The sequence below is a fragment of the Ipomoea triloba genome, chromosome 3 (genome assembly GCF_003576645.1).
Source record: "Ipomoea triloba cultivar NCNSP0323 chromosome 3, ASM357664v1".
Classification (NCBI taxonomy): domain Eukaryota; kingdom Viridiplantae; phylum Streptophyta; class Magnoliopsida; order Solanales; family Convolvulaceae; genus Ipomoea; species Ipomoea triloba.
The window spans coordinates 26,564,182-26,586,299 of record NC_044918.1 but is presented as its reverse complement, the minus strand read 5'-3'; the positions used below and the strand labels follow the sequence as shown (position 1 = coordinate 26,586,299).

At 38.2% G+C, this 22,118-nt stretch overlaps 1 protein-coding gene across 1 annotated transcript; it reads right to left on the bottom strand.

Annotated features, from left to right (window-relative positions):
* Positions 1–3,964: 3,964 nt before the first annotated feature.
* On the bottom strand, positions 3,965–21,798 carry LOC116013039 (carnosine N-methyltransferase-like). Its single transcript, XM_031252701.1, has 19 exons — positions 21,698–21,798; positions 21,398–21,610; positions 20,949–21,021; positions 19,481–19,524; positions 18,785–18,827; positions 18,484–18,648; positions 18,222–18,374; positions 17,808–17,879; positions 17,452–17,496; positions 12,273–12,352; positions 12,117–12,181; positions 11,902–11,968; positions 11,700–11,813; positions 6,903–6,976; positions 5,819–5,916; positions 5,682–5,741; positions 5,508–5,576; positions 5,333–5,386; positions 3,965–4,273 (listed from the first exon to the last, which is right to left on the bottom strand). Exons 2-19 carry the CDS (start codon positions 21,499–21,501, stop codon positions 4,220–4,222), a joined length of 1,434 nt encoding a protein of 477 aa, XP_031108561.1. The 5' UTR covers positions 21,502–21,610; positions 21,698–21,798; the 3' UTR covers positions 3,965–4,219.
* Between the last annotated feature and the right edge of the window lie 320 nt (positions 21,799–22,118).

The window sequence follows — 22,118 nt, the reverse complement described above, 5'->3', positions numbered from 1 at the left end:
TACTTCAATTTTCCAAGATCCTTTGTCTCAAAGTGTTGAAACAAATGTTTCTTCAGCTAATTTATTCCTTTTGTGTCATCCCCTATGATAACAATGTCATCAACATAGACCACAAGGTATATGCTTTTACCAAAAGAATGTTTATAGAAAACAGAATGGTCAGCTTTGCTATGAATTATGCCAAACTGTTGAACCACATTATTAAATCTCCCAAACCATGTGCCTGGAGATTACTTCAACCTATAGAGTGACCGCTTGAGACGACAAACAAGATCCGCTCAAGTCTTAGCCACAAAGCCAAGGGGATGTTCCATATATACTTGCTCTTTCGAATCACCATGTAAGAAAGCATTCTTGATATCCAACTGATACAATGGCTAGTGGCAATTGGCTACCATTGAGAGGAAGAGGCGGATAGAGATGATCTTGGCTACTGGTGAATGCCAAATACCTGTGTGTATCCTTTACCAACAAGTCGAGCTTTAAGTCTATCAACTTGTCCATCTTGACCAACCTTCACATTGTACACTTATCTACAACCAACCACAGTTTTTCTAGGAGGTAAAGGTACTAACTCCCAAGTCCTAGAATAATCGAGTGCTTCCATTTCATCAATCATTGCTTGTCTCCATCCTGGATGAGCTATTGCCTCCTTGACATTGTTTGGAACAAAAATAGTTGACAAACTAGTAATAATGGTACAATATGATGGAGACAGATTCTTTTGTTTTGTGAAAGGAAATTATAGATAGGGTAAGGATTTCGAGTAGATCCTTTACCTACTCGATTGGCAATGGAGAGTCTTTTGTGGTGTTCTAGACAGTATCATTGGGTAACGACAATGTAGGACAAGACTCAACTGGGTGTCTGCCTTCTTGGGAATCTTGATGATTGCGTCGGTTGTAGGTGTACAACAATGGTGGAATATATCCTTCCTCTTGGATGTTTGGAGTAGGAGTTGGTATAGTTCTTTCAGGAATAGGTATAGTCCTTTCAGGAAAAGTGGGAGATATAGGATATGAGAAAGTAGGAACAGGGAGAATTTCTGTGATTTCAATGGGCTCCTGTAAGAAATCAGATTCAATGGAGGTGGAAGAGCAAAAAGGTGTTGTTTCAAAAAATGTAACATCGAAGGAAGCATAAAAACAGTGTGTTTTAGGACAGTAACACCTAAAACCTTTCTGGAGGCAAGAATTTCCAAGAAAAACATACTTTATTGCCTTAGCATCAAGTTTATGACGCCTTTGAGAAGTATCATGAACAAAGCAAGTACACCCAAAGATTCAATGAGATCTTATGGAGAAGTTCCTGTAGACGCAAGATATGGAGAGGAATTTTTCCTTGCAGAACGGAACAAGGCATCCGATTTATGAGATAGCAAGAGTGAAGTATAGCCTGCCCCGAAAAATTCTTAGGAACCTTATTATGAATAAGCAATGTACGAGTTGTTTCAACAAGATGACAAATTTTCGGTTCAGCAACTCCATTTTGTTGAGGAGTTCTAGCACATGAAGTATTCCATGTGTGGAAAAGAAAGAAGTGAAAGGGTCAGAAAAATACTCGCTCGCATTATCACTACATAAGATTTTGAGAGATACCCTAAATTGATTCACAATTTCATTGTAGAATTTTTTACACACATCAAATAATTCAAAACGGTTCGTCATTAAAAAGATCCATGTACACCGAGAGAAATCATCAATAAAGACAACAAAATATGAGAAACCCAAAGTGGATGAAACTCGACATGGTCCCCAAACATCGGAGTGAACTAAAGAAAATGGGGTATTTTCTCTCCTATTCATTCTACTAGGATATGAGGCTCTTGAGTGTTTCCCAAGTTGACACGATTTACACTCTATGGCCTTTAAATTTGACAAACCAGGAACAAGTTGACTTAATTTATTAAGATTGGGATGTCCTAACCAACAATGCTCAAGAAGATGTGAAACAGTAACAGTGCAAGCTACTTTGGTATTGGTAGAACATGAAAAATGGTAAAGACCTCCTAATTCATATCCTACACCAATTGTTTTCTTTGTCTGGCGGTCTTGAATAACAACAGAATTAGAAGAAAAGGTAACAAGGCAATTGAGGGAGTGAGTAAGTTGATTAATTAAAATCAAATTGAATAGACAACCAAGAATGTAAAGGACATTGGATAAAGATAAAGAATGAAGTGTAGCTTTTCCAATTCCTTTAGCCTTTCCTTTTGATCCATCACCAAATGTGACGCCAGGAAGTGAGTTTGAGAGGTCAATTTGAGAGAAAAATGAAGGATTACCAGTGATATGATCAGTGGCTCCAAAATCCAAGACCCAAACAGAGTCTAATTTTAATGCAAGAGCAGTAGAAGAAATGGTAGTCCTGGCAACTTTTAGTACACTATTTAAAATTTCATGGTCTGCCATAATCATCGGAAAATTATGAGAAACATACCGTAGGGCCGCAGACAAAAAATGGACTGATCTTGAAAATATCGCCGAAAATTGTCACCGGAGATGGGCTCACGCGCCGGCGCTTGGAGGAGCGTGGCATTAGTGACGATGGCGCGAGAGATTCACGCGCAGGCTGGAATGCCACTGGAACTTCCAATATCAGTCGTTGGACGCCTGCGAACCTTTCTGGGTAGGTGGTGATGACTGTGGAGCAAGGGGGGAGAAGAAAGAAAATTTTCTTCTTGGCCGTGAAGAAAACAATTTTTCTACAATGAAGAAATCTTCTGTAGTGAAAAAGAGGAAGTTGGAATTTAAAGAAAAGCTTCTCATGACTCTGATACCATGTTGAAAACTGAGTTGAAAACTAATTATATGTTAAGAAGAATATTACTTCTTCTTATTCAATGCTTCAGATTACAACTCAATATATATAGGCTAAAAAAGAGCCTTGAGAGAGACATGTTATCTCCTACAAGAGATGAAGAGTCATGGAGATTAAAAGGCATAGGAAAGATGAAATTGCATACATAGGAAAGATAAAAAGGCATAGGAGATATTTTCAACAATTGACTTGCATGGAGGGATAGGCTTTAAGCAACTTCAGGCCTTTAATATGACTTTGATAGGAAAGCAAGGCTGGTGATTTTCAACAATCCCTCAGCCGTTGTTACCAGGTTTTAAAAGCTAGACATTTCCCTAAATGTAATTTCCTTGAGGCAAGTTTAGGTCCTAATCCGAGTAACTGTTGGCGTAGCATTTGACATATTCAGGATATTCAGTTAAATGGATATCGGCGTAGGAATAGGATTGGCAACCAGAAGAATACTATGATTTGGCAGCATTCATGGTTAGCCATCTAGGATTCAAACTTCGCTAGTCCTTGAGCTCAGTAATGCATTCCACTTATATCCCCACATTCAAACCAAAAACATGTCAAGAGATTGATGGTGCAAGAATTGAAGGCAGTAATGAATAAATGTCTGCTCCTTTCAAGATTATCACTGTAATTTTTTTTTTTTGTAATTATCACTGTAATTATAAAGAGTATAGTTGTAACATCCCAGAGAAGAGCCAGTGTTAGATCAGGAGAACCGGAATTGGGAATGAGGGCAGAAACAACATCGCAAGCAAGGGGAGTTAAAACCGTTACCCATTGGGATCCAACGGCGCCGTTTTGAAGAGGGCAGTTAAGGCGGTTGGGAAGGCGTATCGGACGACGTCATTTTGTGCAAGCCCAAGCAATTTCTTTTTTAATGAATTTTCTGTATTACATTCTGCTGTTTATTTTCTGTTATTGAACCGAGAATTCTGGGAGCTGTTGAGCTGAATATATTCCCTTGGAATGCAGGGAGAAGGTCATGCCTTGAATGAAATATACAATTTCTGATTTCATTATCCTTCTCTCTCAATTTCCCAACCCTAGATTCTATTTTCTATTCTTTGCCCTATTCTGTGAGCCAAGCTCGTTGCAATAGTACATTAAAAATAATAATAATAATAATAATAATAATAATAATAAAATAAAATTAAAAAAAAAAAACCATTTCATTCAATTAGCATCTGAAATTGCCAAACGAACACAAAAATAAGATAAAAAGAAATATGAAGTTTATACCCCAGAATCAAGTCTAAAGAATAGCAATATCTTGAATATAAGTGCAATCAAGCGTAATAATATAAGAATTGCATTCCAATCTCACTCTTGCAACCTGAAAACAACCAGAAATGGCAGCATTCATTCTTTGATGTTATGTGCATAAGAAGTCTATGCACCACTGCTCTTAAGCTGGATTTGTTTTCTTTCTCATCGTCCAAAAGGCAGTGTAGTATCGATTCTGCAGTTCCAAGAACTAACTTCAGGAAAGCTTAAGAAAGTACAACCCATTACAATCTTTGGAACACAACAGAAATTTACAGAATTAGCTCAGTCAATGATAAGAAAATGTTCAGATACGCAACTCATGATTATGTTATCCTAGGCCCTGTTAATTTTTGCTTGTCTAAACATGGAACACCTTCTGGCAAAGGAGTGCATTTCAGCATTTTCAATCATATGATGGTAATTCTAAGCAGTTTCAAGGTCTTATCCAAATAGACGTATGCCTCTTACCTACCCTTTTAGTAATTTACATCTGTACCCATGGTGAAACTCACCATTTTATCTGATTTCTGAAAAGCTAGCTGTTTCATTTGTGAAAGAGTTGATATACTGATATATCGTAAATTGCATAAATGTTTCATAAACAAGTGAGCTAGCCAGTACAGACAAATCCTTTGAAAAGTTGGGACTTTTTAATATATTACAGTAAAACAAAGGCCGTGAGATAAATTGTTAAAATAAGTAGTTCTTCAGACAAATTTAATTTCAGTACATATGGCTTTCTACTTTCTAGTCTAGATGATAGAGCAAAGAGAAGTTAAATAACCTTTCCTCCTAAAACATGCATCCAGAACAACTGAACTATATTTTGTTAATTACTAAAATTAACCCCTTTGTTTAACAACCCATGGAACATAATTCCCCCCTTTGCATTAAAATAGTAAATCTAACAGAAAAGAACACATACACACACAAAAACAAAATGGCCGTGAGATAAATTGTTAAAATAAGTAGTTCTTCAGACAAATTTAATTTCAGTACATATGGCTTTCTTCTTTCTAGTCTAGATGATAGAGCAAAAAGAAGTTAAATAACCTTTCCTCCTAAAACATGCATCCAGAACAACTGAACTATATGTTGTTAATTACTAAAATTAACCCATTTGTTTAACCCATGGAACATAATTCCCCCCTTTGCATTAAAATAGTAAAACTAACAGAAAAGAACACACACACACACACACACAAAAGGAAAAAAGTGAACAAAGTTAATGCAAAAACAATAATAAGCTTACTTGCATCATTGAGCGTGGATTAGTTGTATAAGTTGTCTCAATAGTTGATTCTTTCTGCATTTCATAATGCCGATCCAGATTACTAAAGTTTTAAACAATACTGTAATGCCAATCCAGATTACTAAAGTTTTAAACAATACTGAAACTACAAAAAACTAGCACTAGCAGAACTCACCACAAATTCAAATCCATAATGAAGAGCAACCTTTTTCACATCCTCTAGACTTAGCTCAATTGACATTTCCTGGAAATTGTGGGGATAACATCAAGGGAAGGAAAAACATAAGAGGCTGTATAAGATCTACTGTATTGACAAACATCTGCACTGAATCAGTCAAAGAGAGCTTACATCTTCCAGACTGTACATATCAGCAAAATGATAGAGCAAGGGCCCCAGGTTTATCCAGACCTGCCAACAAATTGCAGTTTAGTTATGAAGAGATACGGAAAAGGGAACTTTAGGTTGCTTAAAACTAAAGCACTTACTCCACCATCTTTTAAAATTTTTGAAATGACCTCAATGTATTCAACAATGTTGTGTGCAGTATCAAGGAAGAAACAAGTGACGACTGCATCCCAATATCCTGGAATAAATCATAAGAAAGTGCTTAATGAAGACACTAGCGCAATCATGGTGGCAGTAGGCGCTAGGCGCTAGTCGGGCGGTAGATTAGCGCCTAGCGCCTAAGCGGTCTAGGCGGCACCTAGGCGGTTCTAGGCGACGACCTATAAAAACAAAAAATTAATTCATGTGTGTGGGTGTATGTCATATATTATATTATATTTTATATATATATATATATATATATATATATATATCTTACTTCTTTTACTTATATAAATAAATAAATTTAAATATATATAAATATAATAATAAAATTAACAAGACCGACTCGCTCGAGTTAACTCGAGCTAACTTTGCCGAGTTGGGCAAGTTAACTCGGCCAAATACGGCCCAGTCGGCCGAGTTAGGCGCTAAGCGGCCGGCCACCCAGACAGACGCCTAGGGAGCAATTCGCCTTGGTCTAAGAGCGCCTAGCGCCTAGGCGGAGATTTTTGCAACAGTGAGCGCAATCACACACACTGCAGGGAACTACATTAAGAATTCACCACAAATTATGGCAACACTATGCATAGAAATGCCTAAGAGTTCAGAGATAACAATGTCAATGCACAACCAAGAGACAATACATTCAATGCATTTTTTAAACTGCTACTTAGGTGTACCATGATGTGTTTTGTTTTGCACTAGTATCTAAGATGATATATGCATGGCAATTTCAAAAAGAGGAAAAAATAAACTTCACAATGGTAGTTAGGCCCATTTATGAACCAAGGTGGATAAAAAAAAATATCTAGTTTTCCCGTAAAGTGACTATATATTTGAATCTGAAAGTAGAAGTGTAGAACAGCATGCACCTTCCAAACAGAAAATCCTCTAGGAGAGTTAGTGTAAAAAAGACAAGGCAAGCTCAACTGTCAAGTGTACAACACAAGAACCAGTTTACTTTTCTCTGTGTTCTCAAGTTGTGAGAATAGAAAGAAACCTGTAATGATTCCATATTCCTACCTTCTTGACTTGGATCGCTGTACACTTCAACAAAATCACCACCACACATAGAAAAACCTTCAGTAATTCCTGCGCTGTTTACAAAGGTACAAAATGAGGATTAGATCAGAAAAGAGACATAATGACCATGTTTTGAATCCTTTAAGTAAATTAACTAGATCATAATAACTAAAAAATCATCCACCTGCCTTGGTTTTCAGAAATACCCTTCTATTCATAAATCATAAGTGCTATCAACATAGATCTGACCTTTACTAACCAAGACGTAAAGAACTTATGAAGCACTAAGTAGGCCTAATACATATTTTCAAACAGAAAAATTCAAATGTAACATCTTGCTAGGCTGCACCAAGTGAAGACAACCAGAACTACCACTAATCTCTTCCTTTTCCTCTCTCTTTTCCCATTTAACAATAAAACCAAATATCCACAATTGACAAGGAGATTCATTGATAGGATATATAAGCTGAAAGATTGTTAGAGAATGTTAAGGGGAATTGAGAGAGTTGCTGTCATAATACTCATTTTGAATTTAAAATGAGTGGTTGAGGTGCTTGGCTGATACTATTCTAACTTGTATAAATAGCTACCTGTACAGTGTTCCTTTTCATCAGCAAATACACACAGTTCACATTCTACATGGTATCAAAGCGGAGTGAGGGAGTGTGAGGCAGTGGGCATCGGTCAGAACAGGGAAGCGACGGCGACGGCGAAGTTGCAGCACCGTCGGAGACTCGGAGTTCCCATGTGCCTCTATGCGCCACGGCTTTTTTGCTGCTCCAACGTCACGAGCCGGCGCGTGAGGTGTTTTCCGGCGACTTCTTCGATTGTGGCTAGTACCGGCAATCTCGTCTTGGTGGTGCAACTCCATTGAGGTATGGTGTGTGACAAGGTGTGTTGAAGTAAATTGGTTGGGTAAGTTGTGTTTCAAACCTATTGAGGTTTCTTTTCTTTGGGTGCTTTCTTTTGCTGGGTTAATATGGCAGAAAGACATGCTTTTTATGTCACAAGGAGATAATAGTGAGACTAAAAATAGTTGAGGTGGTCAGTTTCGAGGACGTGGCGGTTTTAGTAGAGGACATGGAGGATGCCGAGGAAGACAAAGAGTGCACTACAATTGTGAAGAGCCCGGTCATTTGCGCAATCAATGTCCTAAGTTGTTTCGGCCACAAAGGTTTGCGAACTCTGTCACTAAACCAGAAGGACATGTAGTTGTAATGACCGATGAGGAGTTGGCCATGTTAAATCAATTAAAAGTGTCTTCCTCGCAACCTTCAGCTAGTCAGGAGCCTTTGTCGTCTTCCTCAGCCACATTTGTTCAAACACGTAATCCTATTGTGTGTCTCTTCCTCGTCTCGACAATGGGTCATTGACTCAAGAGCCCGTGACCATAATATCAAGTAATTTGGAAGTCTTTTCCACATATTCTCCCTTTTAATTTGGAACTACAGTTACCCTATCCGACGATTCGTCTACTTCAGTCTTGGGTAAAGGTAGTGTTGTTGTAACTCCATCAATGTCTTTCTCTTTTGTTTGTACCTTCTGAAGTTCCCGTTCAATTTGCTTTCAATAAGTCAAATTACCCGAACTCTTAATTGTTGTGTTCTGTTCTTCCCTGGTTATTGTTTGTTTCAAGATCTTTTGACGAAGAAGATTATTGGTAGAGGGAAGGAGACTAGTGGGCTGTATGTGCTAGAGCAATTTTTCTCTCCTTGTTTTGAAGTTGCTCCGATTAGTTTGATGAGTAATACATCTCATTTTCAGCAGCATTGTCGATATGGTCATTTGTCTTTACCTACTTTGAAGAAACTGTGTCCAGGTTTTGAGTCTTTGTCTACCTTACAATGTGAGTCTTGTGAACTTGCTAAACACCATCATGTGTCGTATCTTTCTAGAGTCAATAACAAGGTAGAGTCCTTATTTCAATTAGTTCATTCAGATGTATGGGGTCCATGTCGTGTGGCTTCAAGGACTGAGTTTAAGTACTCTGTATCTTTTGTGGATGATTTCTCTAGACACACTTGGTTATATCTCATGAAGTCAAGGGATGAGTTATTTGGTATTTTTTGTAGTTTCTATGTTATTGTCAAAACACAGTTCAATAAAACGGTTTAGGTTTTGCGTAGCGATAATGGGTCTAAGTATTTTTCTCATCTTTTCTCAAGTTATATGAGTCAAAATGGAATGATACACCAGTTTCCGTGTGCCAGCACTCCTCAATAGAATGGTATGGCAGAACGTAAAAATTGCCATCTGTTAGAGGTTGTTCGAGCTTTATTGTTTCAAATGAAAGTATCCAAAAGTGTTCTGGGCAAATGTTGTTCATACAACTTCCTTCTTAATTAATTGTTTGCCTTCAAGAGTCCTCCAAGGCCAAGTTCCATATTGTCTTGTTCATCCATCTAGCCTGGCGTTCCCCTTACCTCCAAAAGTGTTTGGTTGCACTTGATTTGTTCAGGACGTCCGTTCTCAAAGAGGGAAACTTGATCCTAAGTCTCTAAAGTGCATTATCTTGGATTATCCAAGTACTCAGAAAGGGTACCGGTGTTATTCTCCAGATTTGGGACCTTACTTAGTTTCCGCTGATTTCACTTTCTTTAAGGATACAGTGTTTAGTGGGGGTGTCTGCGATTGTAGTTTCGTTTCATTGACGGATGATTTCTTTACATACACTATTACTATCCCTTCCTCCTTGTTTGAGTCTGGACCTAGGCCCCCTATTACACAAGTGTATCACAGAAGGCAAAGAGACGTTGATGCACAAGCAGTTCCACCAAGAGTCCTGCCTTGCCAGAATCTTCGTCAACAGATATGGATCTCCTTATTGCCCTTTGAAAAGGTAAACATCGTTGTGTTCATCCCCTTTCTTCTTTTGTGTCATATACCCGCTTGTCGTCTTCTTCACGTGCTTTTGTGACTCAATTAGATTCTATCTTGATCCCAAAGTCAGGCTCTGTCTCATGATGGCTGGAGGCATGTAATGGTAGAAGAAATGACAACTCTTGAGGAGAATCAAACTTGGGATCTTGTTGATCTCCGGGCTGGTAAGGTTGCTATTGGGTGTAAGTGGGTTTATGTGGTTAAAATGAACCTTGACGGCTCTGTTGCTAGATTGAAGGCACGCTTGGTGGCTAAGGGTTATGCACAGACGTATGGTATAGATTATACAAAGACGTTTTCCCCCAGTGGCAAAATTGACTTATGTCCGTATATTAATTTCTTTAGCTGCTACTAATCATTAGCCTTTGTACCAATTAGATGTGAAGAATGCCTTTATGCATGGTGATTTATCTGAGGAAGTCTATATGGAACAACCACCTAGGTTTGTTGCTCAGGGGGAGTCTGGGAAAGTGTACAAACTGAAGAAATCTCTTTACGGTTTGAAACAGTCACCACGTGCGTGGTTTGGTAGATTTAGCAGTGCAGTCATCAAGCTTGGGATGCAGAGAAGTGCGTGTGATCATGCTTTTTTTATAAGCATACTATGGTTGTGTTTTGTTTATAGTGTATATGAATGACATAGTAATCACAGGCGATGATGTAGGTGGAATTGATGCCCTTAAATCCTTCCTTGGGTTCTTGCATACTAAAGATCTAGGAGTTCTAAAATATTTCCTAGGCATTGAGGTTGCTTGCTCCAGGAAAGGCATATTTCTTTCACAAAGGAAATATGTTTTAGACCTACTTGAGGACTGGGTTTCTGGGATTGAAGCTGTGTGAGTCTCCCATGGATCAAGGGGTCAAACTTGTGGCTGGAAAGGGAGAAACCTTTGAAAATCCAAAGAGGTATAGGAGGTTGGTAGGAAGCTTAATTACCTCACAATTACCCGTCCGAATATTGCTTCTTCAGTAAGCATGGTGAGCCAATTTATGAGTGCACCAACGCAGACTCACTAGGAAGCAGCTATCCAAATCGTGAAGTATCTAAAGAGTGTTCCTGGAAAAGGGATTCTGTATGTTAATCATGGACACGCAGATATTGAGGCATTTTCTGATGCTGATTGAGCTGGGTCACATAGTGACAAAAGGTCTATGACGGGGTACTGTGTGTTTGTAGGAGGCAATCTAGTTTCGTGGGAGCAAGAAACATAGTGTTGTGGCAGGGTCTAGTGCAAAGTCAAAGTACCGGGCTATGGCTCATGTGACGAGTGAAATAGTCTGGATGCACAATATCTTGAGTGAAGTTGGTGTGGAGATGAAGTTGCTAGTGAAGTTGTGATGTGATAACTGTGCTACGATACACATTACAAATAACCCTATCTTCCAAGAGTGGGCTAAGCATATTGAAGTTGATTGCCACTATATACGAGAAAAGGTGCAACAAGGGTTGATATCTACTATACATGTTCTTAGTGGTGATCAGCTGGCTGACCTATTTACAAAGGGGCTTGGTAGGAGTCGGGTTATTTATATATGTAACAAGCTGCGCATTGTCGTTATCTATGCTCCAACTTGAAGGGGACTGTTAGAGATATTAAGGAGAGTTGAGAGAATTGCTCTCATCTACTCATTTTGAATTTAAAATGAGTGGTTGAGGTGCTTGGCTGATACCATTCTAGCTTGTATAAATAGCTACTTGTACAGTGTTCCTTTTCATCAGTAAATACACACAGTTCACGTTCTACAAAGATAAATCAAAAGTTTCCCATGTAAGAAACTAAGAATAAAACTGAATATCCACAATGAAAAAAGATAAATCATAAGTTGGATTTAGGTCTTGTATAGACAAGGAGATTCACTGATAGGATATATAAGCTGAAAGATGAATATGATATGTGGCAAACAAATGATAAAAACCTAGCAGGGTGAATATCTGGAATTGACACAGGGCGAAGCTGATCATTATCTGAAAGTGAATTGCAATTGCTGTGTATCCAAGGAAAGATGGTCCACTCCTTGGCGGTTTGAGTGCTAATAAAACAAAAAGCAACCCAACATCAGAACTACAACACCAAGATTTTGTTGAATAATGGATGATTAATATTTAATACATTCTTACACATTAAGAATAAAACTGGAGCAGATCATCATGTAGTATGAAAATTCATTTCCTTGACTCACAAATCCTGTTAGATATAAAAAAAAATTAATAATAATAATAATAATAACAAATATATATATATATATATATATATATATATATATATATTCAGAATGTGATGGTAACATTCAGAATCCATAATAAGTAACTGCCACACAAACAAATAAGCTTACCAAGACAAGAAATTTCCAAAGCAAGCCTTCCAAGTCCAGCACCAGGAACTAAACAGGTTGGAGGACTAGCCAACGAAGAACAGCAATTTCAGTATTCACCAACTGATAAAAATAGGGCATACATGGTTACTCATAAGAAGGAATATAGTAACACACCTTTCCTTGCAACGATTAGGAAACAGTCTTTCAAGTTCTTCCAGGATCGGCTTGTAGCATTGATCACGTTCCTTTTGCCCCTGTAAGCATACACCAAAACAAAATGCACTCAATGCATGTTTAGCCCAACTAGATAAGAGGAAAAATAAAAAAGGATTTATAATAAGAACTTTTCAGAATATATTTCTTCATAATTATTTAGAATGGATTAGGCTAATTTTGGAATATAAAATTTTTATCAATGGTTAGTGCCTCCCCAAAAAGAGCTTTTCTTTAAATAAAAAATGTTGAAACCCTAAGCCCGTTTATCAATAGGCCCTTTAGGCTATACATTATTTATGCATAAATAGTGGCAGTCTATACGGTTCTTGATATGTGAAATATATGAAATCTCTGTTCTTTACAACTTTAACATGGTATCAGAGCCAAAACCTTAAACCCTAAATACCCTTTTTTTTCCATGCGCCGCTACCACAGGACCATCGACTGTTTTTCGTTCCATCTTTGCCTTGTGGTTTTTCTCCCAAACCAACACCACAAGCCGCCTAGGAACCTCGTCGCAAGCCAGGGAGTTGAAGTCCGGTCGCCGTCCGCCACCGCCGTCGCCAGGAAGCTTCACTGTTTTTCGGCCAGATCTCCGTTCTCCGGTCTCCGATCAAGACGCCACTGCCACCATTGGACTCACCTTGAGGAGATGCTTCGACCTGTGTTGTCTGCCTTCTCCAGTCACCACCGCCGACCGCCGGTCGCCGCTGCCGTTTTCGAGCCACCGTCGAAGTTTTCCAGCGACCTCCTGGAACAGATTGCTTTTACTTTCTTTTCTTTAATATGGCATCATCTTCAACTTCTTTTATTTCCTTTCCAACTATTACTATGGATAAGTTGGTTGGGAGTGAGAACTATGCGTCTTGGGCTGCATCTGTTAAACTTTGGTTCAAAGGCCAAGGTGTGTTTACCCATTTAGAAACGAAGGTGGATGACATTGTTAAAAACAAAAGTGACTGGGAGAAGGTGGATACCTTATTATGTAATATGTTATGGTAGTCCATTGATCCTAAACTCCATAACATTTTACAAGGCATATGAGACTTGCTATGATGTTTGGAATAAAGCAAAGTCTCTATACACCAATGATGTACAAGGACTTTATTCACTGATCTCAAATATGCTCAATTTCCGTGAGACTGCTGATATGGGTATGCCTGAATTTTTAGGTCGGATTGAAGCTTTACAGCAAGAATACAATAACCTAATGCCACATGAAAAGACTGTTGATGGTCACGTTAAGCAATGTGACAAGTTTTTCATGGTGTTTGCTCTGGCTACCCTTCATCCTGATCTGGCTCATGTTCGTGATCAGATTCTGGCAAGTCCTACTGTACCTACCTTGACTGAAACTGCTGCTAGACGGCTCAGAGTTGCATCTGCTCCTACAATTGAGCCTATTGGATTCATCCGTTTTGGCATCTCGAGCTACAGATAAAGGGCTTTCTGGAAATACTAGTAGTAATGGTGGTCGTCGTGGCAACCGTTCTCGATGTGAATATTGCAACAAGGTAGGTCACACCAAGGATCGCTGCCACAAGTTACATGGCAGACCTCCACGTTCTGTTAATGTGGTACAGGCCACTGGTTCGGAGGCTCATAGTGTGAGTTTCACCCCTAGTGACTATGAAGAGTACCTCCAGTTTAAAGCATCCCGATATGTCACTCCCACACCTTCTCCCAATACTGGTACCTCCTCTCTTATTTGTCTCTCTCACACTAGTACACCTAATACTTAGATACTGGACTCGGGTGCCTCAGATCACATTTCTGGTAATGTATCTCTTATGTCTAATGTTTCTAAGTCTAAAGCTTTACCCATGGTTACCTTAGCTAATGGTCATCAAACACCAGCTGTTGGTGTTGGTCAGGCTTCTCCTATGCCATCTTTTCCCTTAAAGTCTATGTTATATGTCCCTAATAGTCCTTTCAACCTTATTTCTGTGAGTAAAATCACCCGTACCCTTAATTGCTCTATAACCTTTTGTGCTGATTCGGTTGTTGTGCAGGATCGCAATACGGGGAAGGTTATTGGCACCGGGCTTGAGTCACTGCATGGTGGTGTTGCTGCCTGTGCATCCACAGATTCTCCTATGTTTATCCATAGCCGTTTTGGCCATCCTAGTCTCTCCAAACTTCGACGGATGGTTCCAGGTCTTTCTGTTGAGCCTTTAGATTGTGAGTCGTGTCACCTTGGAAAACAATCACGACAGTCTTTTCCAAGGAGAGTCAATAATCGGGCTATGTTGATACAATACAGATTCTGCTACCAATATACTTAGTTATCTTATTTCCTAGTTTATTAGTAGTTGCCTATTTTACTTTAGGTAAGCATATTTTAGAATATTGTTTCCTTATGTCTTAAGTTTTTAACTCCTATATATAGGGAGAGTATTAGATTGTCTTGGCAAGTTGGAATTGAATAAAATCAAAAGGAAGTTTCTTCCACCAACTTCTCTCTCTCTCTATTATCAGCCACCATAGGTAAACCCTTTTCATCTGTAACCACAAACCTGTAACGCGTAGTCAAACTACTGAATCATATCATCTGGTTCCCGTTGTCGGCGTCATGGGTACTGATTTGAACATCGAATCAGCCATCAAAGCTTTGCAGAAATCTGTCAAAGCTTTGGAATTACAGCATGACAAAATTGAGAACTTGTCCACTACTGTCGCCTCCTTGTCCGCATCTTCTCATGCACAGGCAGCTTCTCTGGCCAACTTGGAGAAACTGGTCCAACAGCTACTCACCAACCTCGGTAAACAGCCAGTTCAGGAGGAGGACTCCGTTACCACCGTTCCCACCGAAGGGATATCTACTATAGCAGACATAGGGGATCACTCCTATCATTTTTCCCGGTATCCCAAGGTCGAATTCCCTTTGTTTTCAGGCGAGGAAGACCCTATGGTTTGGCTACTTCGTTGTGAGTCTTCGTTTCGCCATGCCGACACACCAGACCACGAACGTGTTCCTCTGGCAGCACACCACATGATTGGCGAGGCCCAACTGTGGTACCATTCTGAAATTGCGGTGTCACCGTTTACTTCCTGGGCATCGTTTAAGGAAGAGTGTTGTTTGAGTTTTCGGCCACCTCAAAGCATTAATCCACTAGGCGAACTGAAGCTGCTCTTTCAGTCCAGCAGGCACATTGATGATTATGTCAACGACTTTCGGGTTCACCTGGCACGTGCAAGCACAGTACTCCCAGCCCAACGTGTCGATCTTTTTACCGGTGGTCTACACGAGGTACTTCGGATTGATGTAGAAAGGACCAAGCCTAGTTCTCTAAACGAAGCCATTAATACAGCCCGTGACTTCTACCGAAAGTGTCACGTATTAGGCCTTCTACCTGCCAAAACAACAAACAAGGATCCACACCCTACCGCACACCTTCCCTCTGCCCGTGTCTCACTACCCCCACAACAACCAACCAACCACACCAAATCACCTCGACCTCCGTATAAATTCTTATCACCATCAGAAAAAGCCGAGAGAGATGCCAAAAAATTGTGTTATAACTGCGATGAGCGATTTTTTCCCGGTCATAAATGCCGCCACCTTTTTATGTTGTGGACATTAGATGATGGTGAAGAACCACCTGCTTGGCTTGCATCCACGGAGATGAACGCCCGAGATGGAATCACCTGAATTCAACCTGAACGTTGTCACCTGCTTCAAGCTTGAGGACAAGCTTGATCTCCGGGAAGGGTGTAATGATACAATACAGATTCTACTACCAATATACTTAGTTATCTTATTTCCTAGTTTATTAGTAGTTGCCTATTTTACTTTAGGTAAGCATATTTTAGAATATTGTTTCCTTATGTCTAAAGCTTTTAACTCCTATATATAGGGAGAGTATTAGATTGTCTTGGCAAGTTGGAATTGAATAAAATCAAAAGGAAGTTTCTTCCACCAACTTCTCTCTCTCTCTCTATTATCAGCCACCATAGGTAAACCCTTTTCATCTGTTAACCACAGACCTGTGACGCGTAGTCAAACTACTGAATCATATCATATGCCCCTCTTTGATTTAGTTCATACAGATGTTTGGGGTCCTTTTCGAGTCAGTTCTACTTTGGGTTTCCATTATTTTGTAACCTTTATTGATGATTATTCGAGATGTACTTGGGTTTTCCTTATCAAAGATCGTTCTGAATTATTCCAGATTTTTCAAAATTTCTGTGCGAAAATACAAACTCAATTTGGTAAACTCATCCGTGTTTTACGTAGTCACAATGCCAAGGAGTATCTCTCCAACTCTTTTCAATCTTATATGACATCTCAGGGTATGTTACATCAAAGGTCATGTGTTTACACACCTCAGCAAAATGGGGTTGCTAAGAGGAAAAACAGGCATTTAGTAGAAATTGTTTGCACTATGTTATTACATTTTCATGTTCCTCCCCAATTTTGGGTTGATGCTATTCTTACTGCTTGTTACTTGATCAATCGCATGCCATCCTCCGTACTTAACAACCATACTCCATATGCCATCCTAGAGTTGGGTATATTTGTAACAAGCTTGGAGCATATGATCTATACTCTCCAACTTGAGGGGGAGTGTTGAAACCCTAAGCCCGTTTATCAAAGAAGAAGAAGAAGAAGAAAATTTGTTGGGCTTCTCAAAAGAGATGCAAAAGAAGAAGAAGAAGAAGCCTCAAATTTGGGCTTCTCAAAAGAGATGCAAATTGCCTCTCATTAGCACTTTGTGGGAAACACGGTTTGACCCAGCTTATAGCTTCTTGCAGTAGATAAGAGACAGTAAACTGCAGGTCAAACAAGCACTAAATATTTATTTGTTTTCCTTCATGGTTCCCCACCTGGATGAACATGGGAAGGGTATTTCTCCTTATAAACAAGAATGGAATATTTGACCCTTTTTCCTATTCCATTTGTCCTATTTATTTTGTTTATTTTCACTTCTCAAGAGTCAAGAATGTAAACTTTGGCTCATGTTCTAAAGTCTAAACCATATTTATTTAAAATTTCTAGTTAATGTTTCTTGAGTCAAATTTATTTTTATGTAAGTACTGAACAAACTGACTCCAAAAAAATAGATCACACAAAATGAATGGGGCAGAGGGACTGCAACAAAAGTGATGAGTGAAAAGGATGAAGAACCACAAATACCTCAGCTGCCCAATCTCTTACAATATTTCTTATAATACACCTGACCTGGCAATGATGATTAAGTTAAGAAAGAAAAACAAAGATGATGAATAGATTACCAAAGTATAAAGTTTCATAAGTACATGTAAAGTTGATGCATTAACCCTTGGGAGGAAAGAGAGGAGGGGGGAGGCCGGAGGGGAGGATGCGATTTTCTCTATGTCCACTTCCTTGTATTTTATTATCCAGAGCAACAATACTTGAGAAAGCAAAATGAACACAAATCTTAAATGCATTAACCCAATATTGCCTATGATTTGGGTAGTCTAATATGTCAGCTAATAATTGTAAATAACATGAGACAAAGAAACATATACCTTATCTACATCTACTAATGGAACATGTGACTGTGACAATGGGCTCAACCATCCAGGAGACGATGAAGAAATCTGAAACAGAAATCATTTGCAAAGGAAAAAAAGAGATAAGGAAATAGGGTAATACTGATTAAAGAGAAGATGACAGGGAAATTTTATAATTGGTAATTTGGTGGGGTCTATATTCTGTCTTGTTTTTCTTTTAGCCTTAAGAATACAACTTTTCCCATCATGCTTCAAAATTGATACAAGAATAATCATGACTTTATAAGAGCTTTAGTTCTAAAGAAGAAGCTACACCTTCTCATGAATGGATTAATATAGTTTGTAGTAGACTTTTCAAAATTCTTATCACTCTTTTAATCTAGCACCCGCACACGTGGTATATCTTAGGAACTTATAGTTAGAACTTACATTCTCATTGCAACTAGCAGAAGGAAATTGTTTCCCCAGATCTTGGAATTCCTTACACCAATCATCGCCAACACTATTTGTGTTATTCTGATGTTTTAAACCACTGCTTAAACTCACATCATTCAACTCATTTGAATGCTCAATTTTCTCCTCCTGTGGTGGTCTACAAAGGTTAAGTTCATTGAGAACACAAAATAAAAGGAAGCAATAAAGACTTCAACTTCAAGATATTCTCGAAAAGAATGGAAGACAATGGAGAGACCTTAATAGCAACACATGTCCCAGAAATACCACCCCCATGTTCCTCAGAGCTTGGTTTAACAGATTCCTTACAGTTCAGTCCACAACATCTAGTTGTGATGTTATCTAGATGTTGGTCTTCACAAATATCAGTATCCTGGCTCAAATCTAGTGGGGGCTCAAATGCCTGCCAAGCAATGAGCAATGAACATTGTCCTCAAATGCACCTCCAAGAACCAGAAACCAAACAAAATTATAACAAACCAAATTTGTGGAACGGTAGGAAAAGGGGGGAAAAAAGTGCTAATGATATCACAAATCACCTTAAGCATTTCAAATATGAAATATGAATTTTGAGCAATACACCTGCAGTATAAAGAGATAATTAACTTGAATCAGCAAAATACACTGATTAGTAACTTACTAACTTAGTATGTTTCAGCTTATTTTTGAGCACAATGAGTTATATAACATGGAGCCCAGTAAAAAAAAACTACTTGTAGCACAGAATAAATTATGTTTATTAAAACTAACCTCTTCTTTTAGAGTCACATATGGGATTGAAATTAAATCATAACTTTGGAAGTGGAAGATGATTTACATGGATAGAAAAAGGTCATGTTAAGTATCCAGTGTCTTAACCATTACAAACAAGACTTCCATTATTTTATTTCATGTCATATCACATTCAGTCCTCTCCCTTGTACCGCTCCCTTCTTATTAGATTCAAACTTATCCACTGAACTAGAGAGAGAGAGAGAGTGTATCCAAATCAACACAGCCAATATTCTGAAAGCAATTACATGCACAGTTACCAGGTCACTATTGTGACTAGCCTCTGGCAGCTAACTCAAGACTAACAGTAATTTAATAGGCTTGTCACTACCAAAGCAACCATCCCATTCTTGAGAACTTGTGAAGAAGATTGATTTAATAGTTTTTGAATGAAATAAACTTTAGTTCGTTAAGTATGAAAAAACAGTATCACCTTTAATATAAAATAAGACAAATATATTTACCATCTAAGTTTCTGAAACTTCAAAGGGAGATGAGATAGGATAACCTGTAAAATAACATACATTAATCAGAAAAATCTAGATTTAGAAAACAAAATTGAAACAAATAACATGGACATCAAACTTCAAAGAAACATGCAGGAAAAATTATTGTAGGAAAACTAAGAGTTTAAGAGTCAACATCACTTAATCATCAAGTGTGGTCAAACAAAGAGTTATGAATCTAAGCTCTATTATGTACCTTTCTTTGCCTATAAATACTAGGCTCTTGTAAACTATCCAATCAAGTAATCAAGCAATCCTTTAAATCTTCTATTATAATATTTTATCTGTCAATCTCTAGTTATTGCCATATGTTCTTTAATTGCAGCTTCCACATTTCTGGCAGGTGGCAGATCTTTGCCAACTGTTGACCTCTGAACTCATTAATTCTTATCATGGTATCACAGCCACATTTCAGGCTTCTTTCTGGCATGTTTCAGGTGAGATTACTGTCCAAATAAATGATTGCTAGTAGTCAGTATATATCTGCCTCTAATGCAAGCTATAAACAGTCTTCTCCTGTACGCTTGAATTCCACCTATCTTATTAAAAATATTGCTCATAATGGTCATCGTTCTATAATTTAAATAATATACAGTATTACTACTCCTAAGAACTCCATTAATTTATATTGAAGGCTTCATTAAAATGGCTTGCTAGGCAAGGAAGTAGCTGAACTAGTAATAACACCTGAAACTATGGTTCATCTCTCATGCCAAATCCACCTCAACCCCACAGCACGAAGAAGAGAATTGAAAATTGAAAAGAAGAGGAAAGTACAATAATTAATAGGAATCAAAAAGGTGCAATTTTCTAGAGCACCACTTTCTGTAATTCTTTGAGGGATGATATGAAACTCTATAGCCAATACTCAGTATAACAAAAGTGGTAAGTTGCTAAACAGGTCATGGCGGGTATCAGATTAACTACAAGTTGTGGGCTTAGTTTGTTTGGAAAGAGAGGAGATGAGTGAAGTTCACTACGCACTGAATATTCATTCAGTTGATCAGGAGAACACAAACTCTACATGCAAAATAATAAAAATGTATATAAAAAGGAAAACACAAACAACCAGCACTAATGGAAAAAGAAAAGCAGTGATCAGGAGAACACAAACTCTACATGCAAAATAATGAAAATGTATATAAAAAGGAAAACACAAACAACCAGCACTAATGGAAAAAGAAAAGCAGTCTACCCATTTAAATGTCTTGGGTGCCAAGACTTTAAGTTACTTTTTAACCTGACACCAGTAAGCTAAAAACTAAAAACATCAAGCATGAAGCATGCATTCTACAAAATGTGAAAAAGCAGAATTAATTTGCCAAACATACATTTTAGTTTGTAAAGCTAATGGACAGGTGATCATGAAAGCATTACATGCAAAAAGACTTAAACAATATGAAATTTACAGGGTGCAATACAGTACCTTGTGTGCTTGTGGTAACTTTCTGAAAGATCTTTCATATCTTTTTATATCTTCTTCCGAAGCTTCAGGATAGCTGCAAAGCAATTTGTTCAAGACGTTAACAGGTAAAAGTACCAAAACTGTAGACTTTAACATGCAATTGCCAATGGCACAGAGCACCATGATTACTAGAGTAAATAGACCAGAGAAAACTATCTAGAACACGAATATTCAATGTACTGACATTCCCACAAAAAAATTTAAAAAAAAAAAAAAAAAATTGAATAACAATAGACCAACTACTGAACAGAAGAACAAGGTTTAATCCTTAAACCCCTGGGTATAGGTAATTGATGAGGCATCGAGATGTTAATCCTATTACTATCAAACGCAAAATACTTGAGAATTATTTTTGATTTTTTATTCACATTTAAAACGTGCATATACAGTATATATACGTGAGTACATACTTGATGAATGCGCTAATGATGCGCCTTAGGGCTTTAACTTCTAAGGCTTCTTCGAGTTTCCTCCGACGCTCCACTTCTTCGGCTTCGGCTTCGGTGTTCAACATTTCCGACGACCCCTCTCCGACTGTATCTCCGACAGAGTATGCTGCTACCGTTCAACCTGTTGATTGGAAATCCCCTTCAATCTTCAGGCTAGCAAATATGCTCCCCTACCTAATAAATAACAATTCACTCTGAAATCTGAATATTTTAAAAAAAAAAATTGAATTGAATTTTTTCCACTCGATATTTCATAAATACCCTTTCGTTTTTCTAGGGTGCTTTCTGCTTTGGTTCCCAGAAAAGAAGGTGGCAAACTGCCAAACTGGCAATTTTTTTTGCTAATTAAATCATAAGTTCATAATGGAAAAAGAGGCACGGAAAAAGGTAGCGGAATGGTAAAAATACGATTCTCTTATTTGAAAGTAGGGGTGTAAATGAGCCGAGCGGCTCGCGAGCAGCTCGCGAGCCGCTCAGTCAAAGCTCAGCTCGAGCTCGGTCAAAGCTCGGCTCGAGCTCAGTCAAATTCGAGCTCGAGCGGCTCATTTAATAATCGAGTCAAGCTCTAGCTCTAGTGTCTTAGGCTCGTGGCTCGACGAGCTGCTCGCGAGCGACATATATATATATATATATATATATATATATATATATATATATATATATATATATATATATATATATA

Excerpts from the sequence above, each read along its gene's own strand:
- LOC116013039 (XM_031252701.1), bottom strand. The coding sequence starts at position 21,501 with ATGTTGAACACCGAAGCCGAAGCCGAAGAAGTGGAGCGTCGGAGGAAA. Across the intron at positions 11,969-12,116 it reads TTTGGAAATTTCTTGTCTTG|GATTTGTGAGTCAAGGAAAT; the intron begins GTAAGCTTATTT and ends TATATCTAACAG. Across the intron at positions 4,274-5,332 it reads ATCCACGCTCAATGATGCAA|AATCGATACTACACTGCCTT; the intron begins GTAAGCTTATTA and ends TTGGAACTGCAG.